At 38.2% G+C, this 12,359-nt stretch overlaps 1 protein-coding gene across 2 annotated transcripts in view; it reads left to right on the top strand.

Moving 5' to 3' along the window:
- The window catches only part of FAF1 (Fas associated factor 1), a 176,685-nt gene that overhangs the window by 117,132 nt on the left and 47,194 nt on the right, over positions 1–12,359 (top strand). For both annotated transcript variants that reach the window (XM_035122849.3, XM_088674070.1), the window contains exon 13: positions 6,135–6,289. In XM_035122849.3, coding sequence (XP_034978740.1) covers positions 6,135–6,289 — 155 coding nt within the window. The remainder of the gene's footprint in view (positions 1–6,134; positions 6,290–12,359) is intronic.

The following is a 12,359-nucleotide window of genomic DNA, read 5'->3' on the forward strand; positions in this document are numbered from 1 at the left end:
CAATTTATGGCTGAAATTACATCACAGTCCTCAGGGCCTGGTTCCCGTTGTTACTGAAAGAAAACTATCATTCGCCATGGACTAGAGCCATTGAAAATAAGTCACAAATTATAGGCCTTCAACAAACTCACCTCACCTCCTGTAATTACAATGTAGTCAAAATGCTGGCTCTTGCTGTAATAAAATTGACTGTATGACAATGTAGCCAAAAATATAGTCAAACAGAGAATAATTGACATTGAGAGGCAGAATGATTTAAATAAAGTTCCATCTTTCCCAATATCGGAAGACCAAAGATATCTGTCGCTTCCAGCTGATTATCTAACCCATTTAGAGATACCATCACACAGAAGGGCATTTACTCTGGCCAGGTTTCATATACTGCCATCAGCGTTTCTATATGGGAAGTTTAGACAAGTTCCCCAAGAAGACAGACTGTCCATGCAGTTCTGGAGAAATAGAGACCACCGCCCATGTATTTTTTCGTTGCTCCCTTTACAGAGACCTCCGAAATGAATCTACCCTAAAGATATTTGACGAGTTACCTGGACAATCTGAAGAATTGCAAATTAAATGGCTCCTTTCAGACTCTAATCCACAGGTCACCGCTACGGTGGCAAGATTCTGTGCAAACGCTATCAGAATTCGGTGCGCCTACACAGGAAGTACTCCTGAATAGAGCCAGATTCCATCATAATTTATGACGCAGAGTAAATAATTAATATAAAAATAAGGATCAAAGGTTGATTGATCCCTTTTAGATTAGTTATTTTAGTTTATTTTAAAAAGTTTTTTTAACATATTTTAAACATCAATGATGTAATGCAAATTACTGTGCTGGTCAGTGACTGTAATAAAGATTTACTACTACTTGGGAAAAGGACTGGCAGAATGCAAACCTGTTATTTTTACTTAATCTCTCAGTGGCTTTTGATATCATCCACCATGGTATACTTCCAAGCTGATTTGGTGGGATGGATATTGAAGGTGTTGGGTCATTTTCAGCTGGGTGATTGTCTTTTGCCACCCTGGGACTTGGGGCACTGTGGGGTACCATCTTGTCCCAAATGCTGTTTATCATCCATATAAAGCCATTGAAAGCAGTCATTTGGGGTGAAATGTCAACAGTACACTGTTGATACCTAGCTCTTTTTATCTGAAATAGCCAAATCAAGAGGCTGTGCAATCCTTGGACTGATGCCAGGACTCTGTGATGGGCTAGAGCTAGATAAAGGCCAGTAAACTGGCAAGATGGAAGCCCCGTGGGTTGGTGGGTCTTGAGTCCAGATAATTGGTCAATACCCTGTTTTGAATAGCAAAAAATAATATTTGGTGTTGATTAATTAGGTTTTTGCCTCCGGTTTAGAAGTCCATGTGCATTGTCACGTACATTTGTGATATGTAAGCAAGCTTCCCCATTTCCTTCAATAATGCAAGCAAATCAGCTGTCCCTTCACATGTGCAGAGCTCGTCTTCTCACAGTTGCTATCTTTCTCTAGCACAAGGTATAAGGACTACAGAGTCCTTATTGGCCACATAGTTATTCTGCAACAAAACACCTCATACATATTTTTTATTTAATAGAAAACAAGTCTTACATACTTTTGAACTTAAAATTAAAAAGAGCTTTGACCACAAACAATGAAAAATGTGGATATTAAAGTTATTTTGTTATTCTGTTCAGATATTATCTGTCGTTCTGGTTTGTTCTTGGGCTGATGACTAAATACCTTATTATTAGTACCCTTTATTCTTTGGTTTCTTAAGATTGATGGAAGGGGGGGAAATAGCTGCAAATGCAAGATCAGAAAATTAATCTGGATTTAAGAATAATTTATAATTCTTAACAAGCTTCACCTACATTCAGAAGCAATTAGCATTTCAAAATTATATATTTCAAATGGTGGCATATTCTGCCCTTTAGGATTGTTGGGTTGAAAAATTAAGTGCTTTTCTGAAGCAAGTCTGCCAAAGGAAACAATGCACTAGGGAAAGAGACCATGTCAGATACTAATACCTGATATTTAATGACTGAACCATGGCAATTTCTCAATTATTCTCTTAAATATAATTTTAATAAATGAACAAACCAAAATTAACCAGAGAGAATTTAAGAGAATTTAGGCATGTTTTAAGCCTCACTCACTCAGGCTCAGGTAGGATTTTCAAAAGCTAGGCCCCCAAATCACATTGTGAGCCATTTGGATTTTGGCGGCTACCTCAGGTGCTTTAAAGAAAAATCTTCCTCAGAATTAAATAGTGGTGTCACTTCCAAGTAATACTTTCTCCAGATAATGCCCTTTTAGTAATCTTGTTACCTCACTTCCTCACAGAGGAAGATCTAAAGGGACAAAGCTCCTATTATCTTAATACATTCCCGGGAACTTTGCTAAGGAGTTTGGTCACTGAAAAGCAAACCTCCTCAAGACCACTCAGCATTTTGATTGATGGTTTCTTCTCGTGTTTTACGATTTCGCTGCTGCTTCATCCAAAACAGTTTGTGTGGATTTGTTTTTAATTGATTCTTTTGTAGAAATGTAGCAATTGCAAGGTTTCTTGGTATTAGGAAAAAGACGGGCTCAAATCATTACAGTACACATACTATTGTTAAATGTTGCCTGTATATTTTAAATGAAAATGTTATTAATGTTGGTAAATTGGAAGGAAGTTTTGATATTTGGTAGTCATTTCCTCCCCAGAGTACTTTTGGATCTTTACTACTCGTGTGTGTGTGTGTGTGTGTGTGTGTGTGTGTGTGTGTGTGTGTGTGTTGTATCTATCTCTATCTCTATCTATCTATCTATCTATCTATCTATCTATCTATCTATCTATCTATCTCCAAGGCACCTTTAGCTAAGAGACTGAATATGATTCTTCTTTTTACCAATATGTAACAGCTACAGATCCAATCAACTGCACACAAATGGCAAAACTGAATGATCTGGATTTGAAATCCGAATGGCATTTCGATCAATAAATGGGGGTAGTTAAATTTTTTTGGCCATTTTCTAATTTACATATGCTAACGTGTGCACCTGCCTTGTTTTCTAGTATTTGGCCCCAACTCCTAGCTTTAAACTGTACATATTTTGGAAAGTTCATTCACATGGAATCTTATATTTAACAGTTTCATGGGGTTGTTTCTTTGGGACGAAAGGAGTTTCTCAAGAGCCTTTTTTTCTCTGCTCCCAATGAAAAGAGGAGAGCAAAGCCATCCGCTTACCACAAAGCAGTCCCACCACAAAGGAAAGATTAAGGGTTTAGGGAGAGGTCAATGTGGGTTTTTCTCTAACTAAACACTTTCCTAAAGTTTCCTTGTGGAAAAAATAATGAAGTCATCTAAGAGTTTTTAAAGAATTTTTATTTCTTTTTCACCGTCTGCATTCGCTTGTCTTCTCAGCATGGATGTTTAATCTTTCTAGGCTTTGTGAATTGGCCCAAATGAATAAGTGGTGAGCTGTCTCTCTAGGAGCTAGCGGCTTATTCTAAGGCCCTAATCACTGAGTAAACACATCTTTGCCCTCCCTCTCTTACAACTGCTATATAATAGTGGAGATTCTAGCACAGTAACCTGGATATTGCAGAGATCCACGCTTTGAAATGCAGAATGGCTGATCCTCCAAAACAGACAGTGCCTGATCTTCTCCTGCCTCTTTCTTCTTTTTTAAATTAAATATCACCACTGAGATGCTGTTTTATTGCCTGATATTGTGCATTAGTGCCCTGGATTTTCAAGTTTAGTTTCAGTCAACATTGTTGGCTGCACTTATATGGAACTGTGCATGTTAGGCTTATTGGTGCCCTTTTCTGGTGCATGTGTACTTGGTTTTGAATCGCTTTTTAAATTAAAGCAGACAAACATTAATGTAAATGTCTAATCCCTTTTCCAAAGTCTACTGTTGAAATGTTATATACTTTTAAAATTGATTTTGAGGACTTACACAAACTCTGTATTTTATAAATGTGCAGATTTAAAATGAATATGTTGTTAGAACAGATGTTTCTATGCATTCAACATATTTATTTTCAACTGGCAATTTTTAGCTGGTTAAATACATTGGCTCTGATCCAAAGAGTTACTTTGGGTATGCCCAGTGCTATTTTTTACTTCCTATAACCCCTGCCCCTTGCCATATTGCAAACTGTTTTTAAAATGTTTTCCAGAAACACAATTTCAGAACCCACATTATGTGTTGAGCTAATTGCATCTTGGCCAATTCCTTTAGGGGCAGATTTGAATGTATCATAAAAAGACAATAGTTTTCAAGAAAGATGCTTGCTCATTACTACTTGTGTCTGTTAAAGAAGAAGCAGTTTAACAGCCTTATGTCGGAACAGCTTGCCAGGTAGCCATAGGCTATAAGGCAGGGGTCGGCAAGGTCAGAGGCAGCTCGTGGGCCAGTTAAAGGACCCCCATGGGCTGCTTGTGGGCCATGGGCCTTAGGTTGCCTACCCCTGCTGTAAGGAAATTGAGCAGGCTGCTGGACAAGGCCGTCCCTGCTCCACCAACCCACTTGGTTCCCATGCTGGCAGCAGATGAATGGGATTCACTTCTTCTGGAGCCAGCAAAGCATCTTCCCCACATCACTTAATTTGGTAGAAGGCACTTAAAAACCCCAAGAGGCCCACATTTCCACCATGGAAATACAGGCGCCTACGTTCTTAAGCTAGTTGAAAAAAGTTGCAGGTTGGTAATGTTTTCGGGCTCATTTACAAGACAATATTTAAATAAGTTTCAGTTAAATTTGTCTGTTGTCTACAGAAGCTGAAATATTAGGAACAGAACTACCGTATACCTCATCTTTCTATGGTGGGCTTTGCCACTGCAGCCTCCTGGAATAATGTTCCTTGTGAAACCGCCAGCAGTACGAGACTACCTATGAAATTACAATTTGAAACTACCTGTGAAATTAACACTTAGATTTATCTAAATTGTAAATGAATGAAATTTTACGTTGTAAAATTTTATATAACATTTCCAAGCTATGAGTTGTGTGGTATCAGATTTTTTTGGTGAGTTTTCTTTTTATATCAGCTACTGTATTTTCAAACATATTTCAGAATCTAGACAATTTGTTAGTTATCAATTTCCCCTGAGATGTTGGGTAAAATAAAGCAACAGCATAGCATAAGTAACATTATTAAACTTACTGTAAACAATTTAGTTAGTTTGAAAAGGAAATTGAAACAAAAATCAGTGTTGTTATGAGATAAATGTACTCTGTTAGATTGAGACTTTCCATGAATGGAGTTTGGGTTTAGGGGTTAGTGGTGGGTGAGGCAATTTCCCCATATAGCCCCCATGCTGCTCCAGAGTTGGGACCCTACAGAACAGTGTGGAAGGTAGCATTGTGAGCTGCTTGGGGAAGGGGAAATTGCTGGAAATTGCCTTGCCTTACCCCTTTCTGCTGGAACTCTGCCCCTTTTGTGAACAGATGGATGTTACCCAGTGCACAATATTATTTTATCCATGTGGCCTGGGAATCAGGGATTAGTTTGCACAGGAATGCTCTTTCCATAGGGCTACAATCCAAGTAAATGAGAGATTTTGCCCCAGTTACAGATAAAGTTTTGAATACACAATTTCCCTAGATCCAGATTTTTTTTGTGGTGCTGTGCACAAAAGGAAATGTGGTGCTACATCCCATGTTTAATTCTCCCTCTCCCTAATACATAGTAAACCTTCTATCCTGATGCCATTGCATTAAAATCAGCTATTGGTTGTACAGTAGTATTTGCAACTGATTAAATTCTAAACTCAATTTTGGTGATCGTGACAGAATGTAAACATGGCTTTTCTTCTTTTTATATAATAGTCACAGCATTATTATTTCTGTAGGAAAAAATGTTCTTAAATAAACATTTTGGCCATGAGTTCTTGATCGCAAGAACAGTGTAGTTCACTTTCTCTCCAAATACCATTAAACAAAGAATTGTTTCTATGGAAGCAGCAGTGGAGTGCTGGGTGCTGAGATTGTTGAAAGGATGTTCCAGCAATATCAATAGGATGCCTCCAAAATATTTGGTTAGGGCTGAGACAGAAATTCCACTTGTATCTGAAAGTGTGTGGTGTGTGTGTGTGTGGCAATTAAATCAAAATATCATGCTAATACTTCCCCCCCTGTTTTTTTTAGAGAAAGCTGCTTGCTGTCTACCTCCACCATGATGAAAGTGTGCTAACCAACGTGTTCTGTTCTCAAATGCTTTGTGCCGAATCTATCGTCTCCTACCTTAGTCAGAACTTCATAACCTGGGCATGGGATATGACAAAAGAAGCAAACAGAGCAAGGTAAATAATTTGGAGTTGAATATTAAACTGTTTTAAGAACTCAAGAAATTCAGTGTATCTTTATAATAGATGTTACATAGTATACTGTCTGTTTAAATAATAGATTGTGGGACTGCTCCTCCCTCCCGCCTTTATCTTACATTGTTCAGTGATTATATTGTACAATCACAATAAAGGTATTATTAGTATTATTTCTTATTATTATATTTACGTTTCACAGGCTAATGTTCTCAGGATGCAGCCACTGTGCGTCCGACACACCCTTCCCCACTCTGTTCATTCACAAGTCTCCTGGGCCATTGTCTTCCTCTTATCTGTCAGGGTTAGTAGGTGAATGAGGAGAGTGAGCAAGAGATCCAGCGAAATATCTTAGTGAGAGGCATTATGACTGCATCCTTTTTTGGTGCCTTGGAAGATTTTAAATGTAGAGTCACCATCACCCGGTGAAGACCTGGAAAGCCTATTATCAAAAAGTGGAACCTTTAGCAAAGAGATGTGGTGATCTGATTAACATATCATATTAAGCCGTAGTTAAAATAAACTATAGTTCAGTGTGAATGAGCTTGCTGGTACACACTGCTCCAAAGCCCATTCTTCACTCTTCTTCCATTCCTGCTGCTTCCATGCCAGGAAGGAAACTAGCTAGCTTGCTGTTCCATGTGTGCAAAAATATGTAGATTATTTCACCTAAACAATCCATGAGTGGTAAGCCAAGAACAAATCTTGGAGAGAAACAACCATGAGTGCAGGTACACTTAATGAGAAGCCAGAGTCTGGCTTGTTTCCTCACCAGCATAGCTGGAGCAGGGGAGCAGCATAATGTGGACTTTTGAAATGCATGCACTTTTGAGAAGCATGCACTAGCCTGCTTATTTCATAGTTTATTTTAACTATGGCTTAATACCGTATGTAATGTGAACTGGGCCAGTGTGGCCTTCTCCAGTTCAGGTTTCTAGCCTACCAGTCATGCCTTCTTTCAGCACTATTCTTTTTCCTATTCTTTTTCCTCCACTTGATTTTCTGTCTATTAGCCCCCAATACTAAACCAGCATTCTGTGTCCTCTTTTACCTGTTTGGGGGTTTCTTCCTCAGGGTTGTGTTTTCCTAAAGATTTTTCAGTTTGGGTGGAAACCATTGGGTTCTCCACACCTGATAATACTTCCCCTTTGTGCGTGATGGTGCCAGTTTGGCTATATAAAGATTCAGACTTGGAGAATGAGTTCAAGGGTGGTACCGTATAAGAAGGAAGTGCAACAAACTCCCTGCAAATTGATGCAGTGATCTGTTGTGTCTGGGATGGGGACTTTAGAAAGGAGAGAACTTTCAGTTATGGGATGGAATAAAGCGGTGGGACGGACCTGTAGTGTGTATGCAAGTTGCAACCTGTTCCCACATCCCGATGAACTGTATAGAATCTATTGCATTGCATACCGGTAGTTATGTAAGTGTAATATCGGAACCGTCTACAAACACCCATTCCCCATCTGTCTCTTTGTTATTAATAGTTTTTTAATACACCACAGGAAGTTTAGTTTGAAGGGCCTCTGTGTTGAGCTCATGTGGGAAAGTTTTGTAATATGAAAAACATCCAGAATTGCTACACTGGATTTAATCTGACCCATTTGACTTTCGTCAAATGCAGCCTAATTGTGATAAAGACAGAAGTTTCCTCATATGGTGATATATGGTGATATAGTTGTTGGGCTTAATTGTCTGCTGGCAATAGTTACTTACCAAAGTTCTTTCTGTAACTGGTGGAATGTGCAAGTTATGTCATTCATCATGATAGTCTTTAAAAATATTGTATGTACAAATGAGCCTATGTCTATATATTTTTATGATGGAAGGATCTTAAAATTGTAGTAGCTGATCTCCTTTTTATTAACTTCAAGGATGGTCTCATTCCATGTTGTTATTGATAATTGTTACTTAATATAAACAGAGCACTTAAGAAATCACATGGTTTTGTGTTCCTATTGGACTAGTTCACTGGCATGTGCATTCCCCCACCATGCCGCCCGGTAACTTACAAATAAGTTAATTGCAGTTAACTTTTCAAATTAAGACTGAAACATGCAATGTTCTTGCATAATACTCCACAGACTACTTGGATGCATTTACCATAATCTTAATTTAATTTAGATTAGCTCACAGTGTTGAACCATGCTTTTAATTGTTTTAATTACTATTGAAAAGAGGGATAAAAAGTACTTTCTAACACAGATATGAATGAAGTAACTATGCTTTTTAACACGGCAAAATATGTGGACAAGAGATTGGGCTAAATCGTACATGCTGCCATTCACTGGGAGTAGGGAGTTCCCTCCTTTCCTTTTATCCCACAACTTGGTGTCGAAGGAAACACTATTTCTAAACCATCTGCAGTGGCTAAGTTCAGTCGACTGCCTGCTGTTATATTGTTCTAGTCTCTGTTTAATTCTCTAGTTTCTTTTATTTTACAATGACAAAAAATTGCAGTGTAGTTTCTTTTGAAAATCTGTGTTTGAGGGAGTTTTTTTATGACTGACAATCAACAGGCATGTCATTGCTTTGTTGTGTTTTACTAAAGAAGTCTATTAAGTAGCACAACTTTGATACACTGGTTATAAGAGTTTGCAGGTTACAGAGACACCTGTGGTGACCAAAGCGACAGAAGCTGCTTATTAGAAAGAGTCTGTACAGCTGTGTCCTATTAACTCCTTATGACACTTTTAGAAACACTTAATAAAGGGCTTGTTTAAGGCTTTATAGCTATTCTCAATGGATCTAGAACCTGATTGTGAAATACCAGTAAGATGCTTAAGCTTACATTTTTGGGTTTTGCTATCAGTTTATGACAAAGGATAGCAGTTTTCAAATGGCTATATATAAACAAACTATTTTTTATTTTATTTTATTTCATTAGAGCCTTTATAACCACCCTTCTAGTATAAATACACTCTGCTCAGGGTGTCTTACAGCCTGTAAAGGTTGCGATTTAATAAAATGAGCAAAAAATTTTTTCAAAAGACATGACATCAGCAGCTTTAAAAAAATCATTACAACATTGTCTACCTCATAAAAGAAAAGCCTGCCAGCAAAAAGTCTTCAACAACCAGTGAAAAGCAATGACAGAGGGTGCCAGCCACATTTCATGAGGTAAGCTATTGGGTGCAGCCACTGAGAGAGCCTTCTCTTCTCCCACCCAGCCATGCTTCCATTCCAGGTGGAGCGTAGAGAAGGTCAAAATACAATTAATACCTAATATATACCGTACATATAAGTGTAGGTTACTCTTAGGCTGCGGGGTTATTCATGCAGCATGGGGATAGTGAGGAATTGCTAACTAGAGGCCATGGTGCTATCACATGAAAATTGTGAAGGCTACTTCAATATAAATCTAACAGATGGGGTAATATTAAATTACTATCTTCCCAACACAATACATTAAAAATATAAAGTCCTGGCTATGATTGTTGATAGACTTTGTTATGTGTATCTACAAATATCTGTTAACTTAATATGGACCTGTCACTTTGGTGGTATGAGGACAGATTAGATATTTTATTGAAAATTAAAGCAAATGTATTGGACGCTTAAGTGGGTGGAAAGACATTCATAGAAAAATTGTTCCTCCTACCTGGAGGGTCAGACATGATTTTTGGTGGGTTCTCCCTCCTCCAGAAACCCTCATCATACCTTTATTTCATGTTGTTCAGGGGGAGCCCTTGATCCTCTAGACTGAAGTTGGTGATAGCACAGGTGGCTGCTGGGATAGGGGAGGAAGGGACCTTTCCTTCTGTGAACTTCCTTCTGCTCGCTTTACTTAGAATCCAAGCTATTGTATGTATATTTCCACAAAGTATCATCCAATTTGAACAGTGGACAATTGGATTGCCAAACCAGGTGCATTACTACTGCAGCCTATTGGTTCTTTCCCCCTCCATTTCCTCACTCTGCAGCCTTTATTCAGAGCCGCTGCAGAAGGAGTCAGACCTAAAATTGCATTTTACCTTCCTCTCATTATGATGGAGGATTGAAAGAGATTATGTGGGGCCAGGAAGTCCACAGTGGAGCACTGATGCTCATCCTTACCCAATGGCTATATTATTGTTAGCAGCGAATAAAGTTTATTATTCTTGCACCCAAAGTGGTTGACATAAACCATAAAAAACCAACAAATACACAATTTATCAAGTTAAATAAAATGCAAGTTAAATAATAGCAGCTACTGAAGAATCATATCAATTTCTATGCACATTGTTATACCTCATCAGCAATTCAGGATCAAACTCATTGGCCAAACACATGTCTGTTTGTTGTGTTTAGCCCCGAACCCTTGGGTACAATATTTCAAATCCTCTTTTCCTTGGCCGGTGCTTGCTAGTCTTAATTTTAAAATGTTTCTTTCTCCTTTAGTGTCTCAGCTTAAGAAAGGGGTAATTGACATACACATTTTCTTATTTCCATGACCGAATAATTAGCCAGATTCACAGATCATGCATCCTTTTTGCTAGTTCATCTGAATGAAAACCAGTAGATTTACCGCCTTTGTATGCACTGGTCTCCATGCACATGCAAGTGATGACAGATGCCCTTTTAGTCTGGCCTGTGCCACTTCTGAATGTTTTTAAGGCAGTAGAGAAAGTGGGAGAGAACCATTTTAAGTCAAATACAAGTTCTAAATCAAAGTCACTTCGTGATTTAGTTGGAAGACATGAAAAATACAGCAGCCAGTTTTAAGCATCACTTACTTCCCTTCAGTTCTGATGGCTTCTCACGGAATGAAATAAAATTCAGCAAGAGGTAACTTGCAAAAGAATTGGTCTGTTGCTGTTTAGATAGCAGTCCATTCTTAGACTTTTGTCTAAGTTTGTAAAAAATTGCTTCTATTTTGTCTATAATAATTTAAACACAGTTCAATTTACTTACAACAACATAATTATCAAAGGTGCTTAAAGGTGCCCAGGTCAGGAGTCTAATTAATGTTTTAAGAAATAAAGATTTACTACCAGGCAAGTTTGTCATTTTTTCTGTGGCTTGTTTTGTAGAAGAAGCAGAGGAGAGAAGTTGAGGAGGGAACCCTCCTGTTTCTTGATTATATCCCACCCGCTCATTTTCTCCTTTTCTCCTTTGCTTTTGATTTTAGTGGCGGTCTTAACGGAATGTCAAGATCAATTTGAAGCATGGTTAAACTCAAGGTTTGCATTCTGCCAGCAGCAATTGTCCCTACAAACAATGCTGTGTGTTCTTGTAACTTCAGAAGCTTTTAGAAGGATCATGGCAAGGGCAGCATCTAATGACTTTATTAGTATAGGGTTTCAAAACAGCCTCAGTAATTGTTCACATCTCTTTGTCAATGTAGTCATAATTACTGCATAACATTGTTCAGGGTTGCACTTGTGAATGGTTTCCTAATAGCAAGAAATGAAGAAAAAAGGGAAGGGATGAAAGGTGATTGTCTCTTCACACAGCCTGTATTCAGATAATGCAAGAGCTGTTTGTAATGCTGAATATGTCTACTAAACAAGGAAAATCCATATTTAAACATATATACTCTTTGAGATGATACCCTGTTAGGGTTTTGAAATATGTATCAAAAGGACATTAAGGCCTCCACATCTAGAAAAGGAAAGTTGTGATTGATGACCTATAGGTTTATGAATGTTAAAGGTGCACAACTTTCCTTCCTTTGATCTGGCTTGGTTTTTTGTTTAAATTACTCCAAATAACATTGCATGCCAGTCATACTCCCTAGGCTCATTTCGACAAATTAATATGCAGAATTCTTGTACTGCTGAAGGATAGGCTGTTCTGCTCTTGAAATGATTGTATGTGCAGAATCTTTAGTCAATGAATTAAGCAAGAGTACATTCCAGAAATTCCACTGTTGTGGTGCTACATCTTACTCCATGCCATACAGTTGAGCAGTGGCCTCAGTCCTGGGTTCCTACTCCATAGCCCCTCAATTGCAGGGGTCATCACAACTCCTCACTGTGAACTGTTGAAGCTGCTCCAGCCTTGGTGTATGTTGCAGTGCTCCTAAACCATTCACCAATGAATGCCTGCTGGTATTCTACTCCTTGTGTTG

Source organism: Zootoca vivipara, chromosome 7 (genome assembly GCF_965207765.1).
Source record: "Zootoca vivipara chromosome 7, rZooViv2.hap1.1, whole genome shotgun sequence".
NCBI lineage: Eukaryota > Metazoa > Chordata > Lepidosauria > Squamata > Lacertidae > Zootoca > Zootoca vivipara.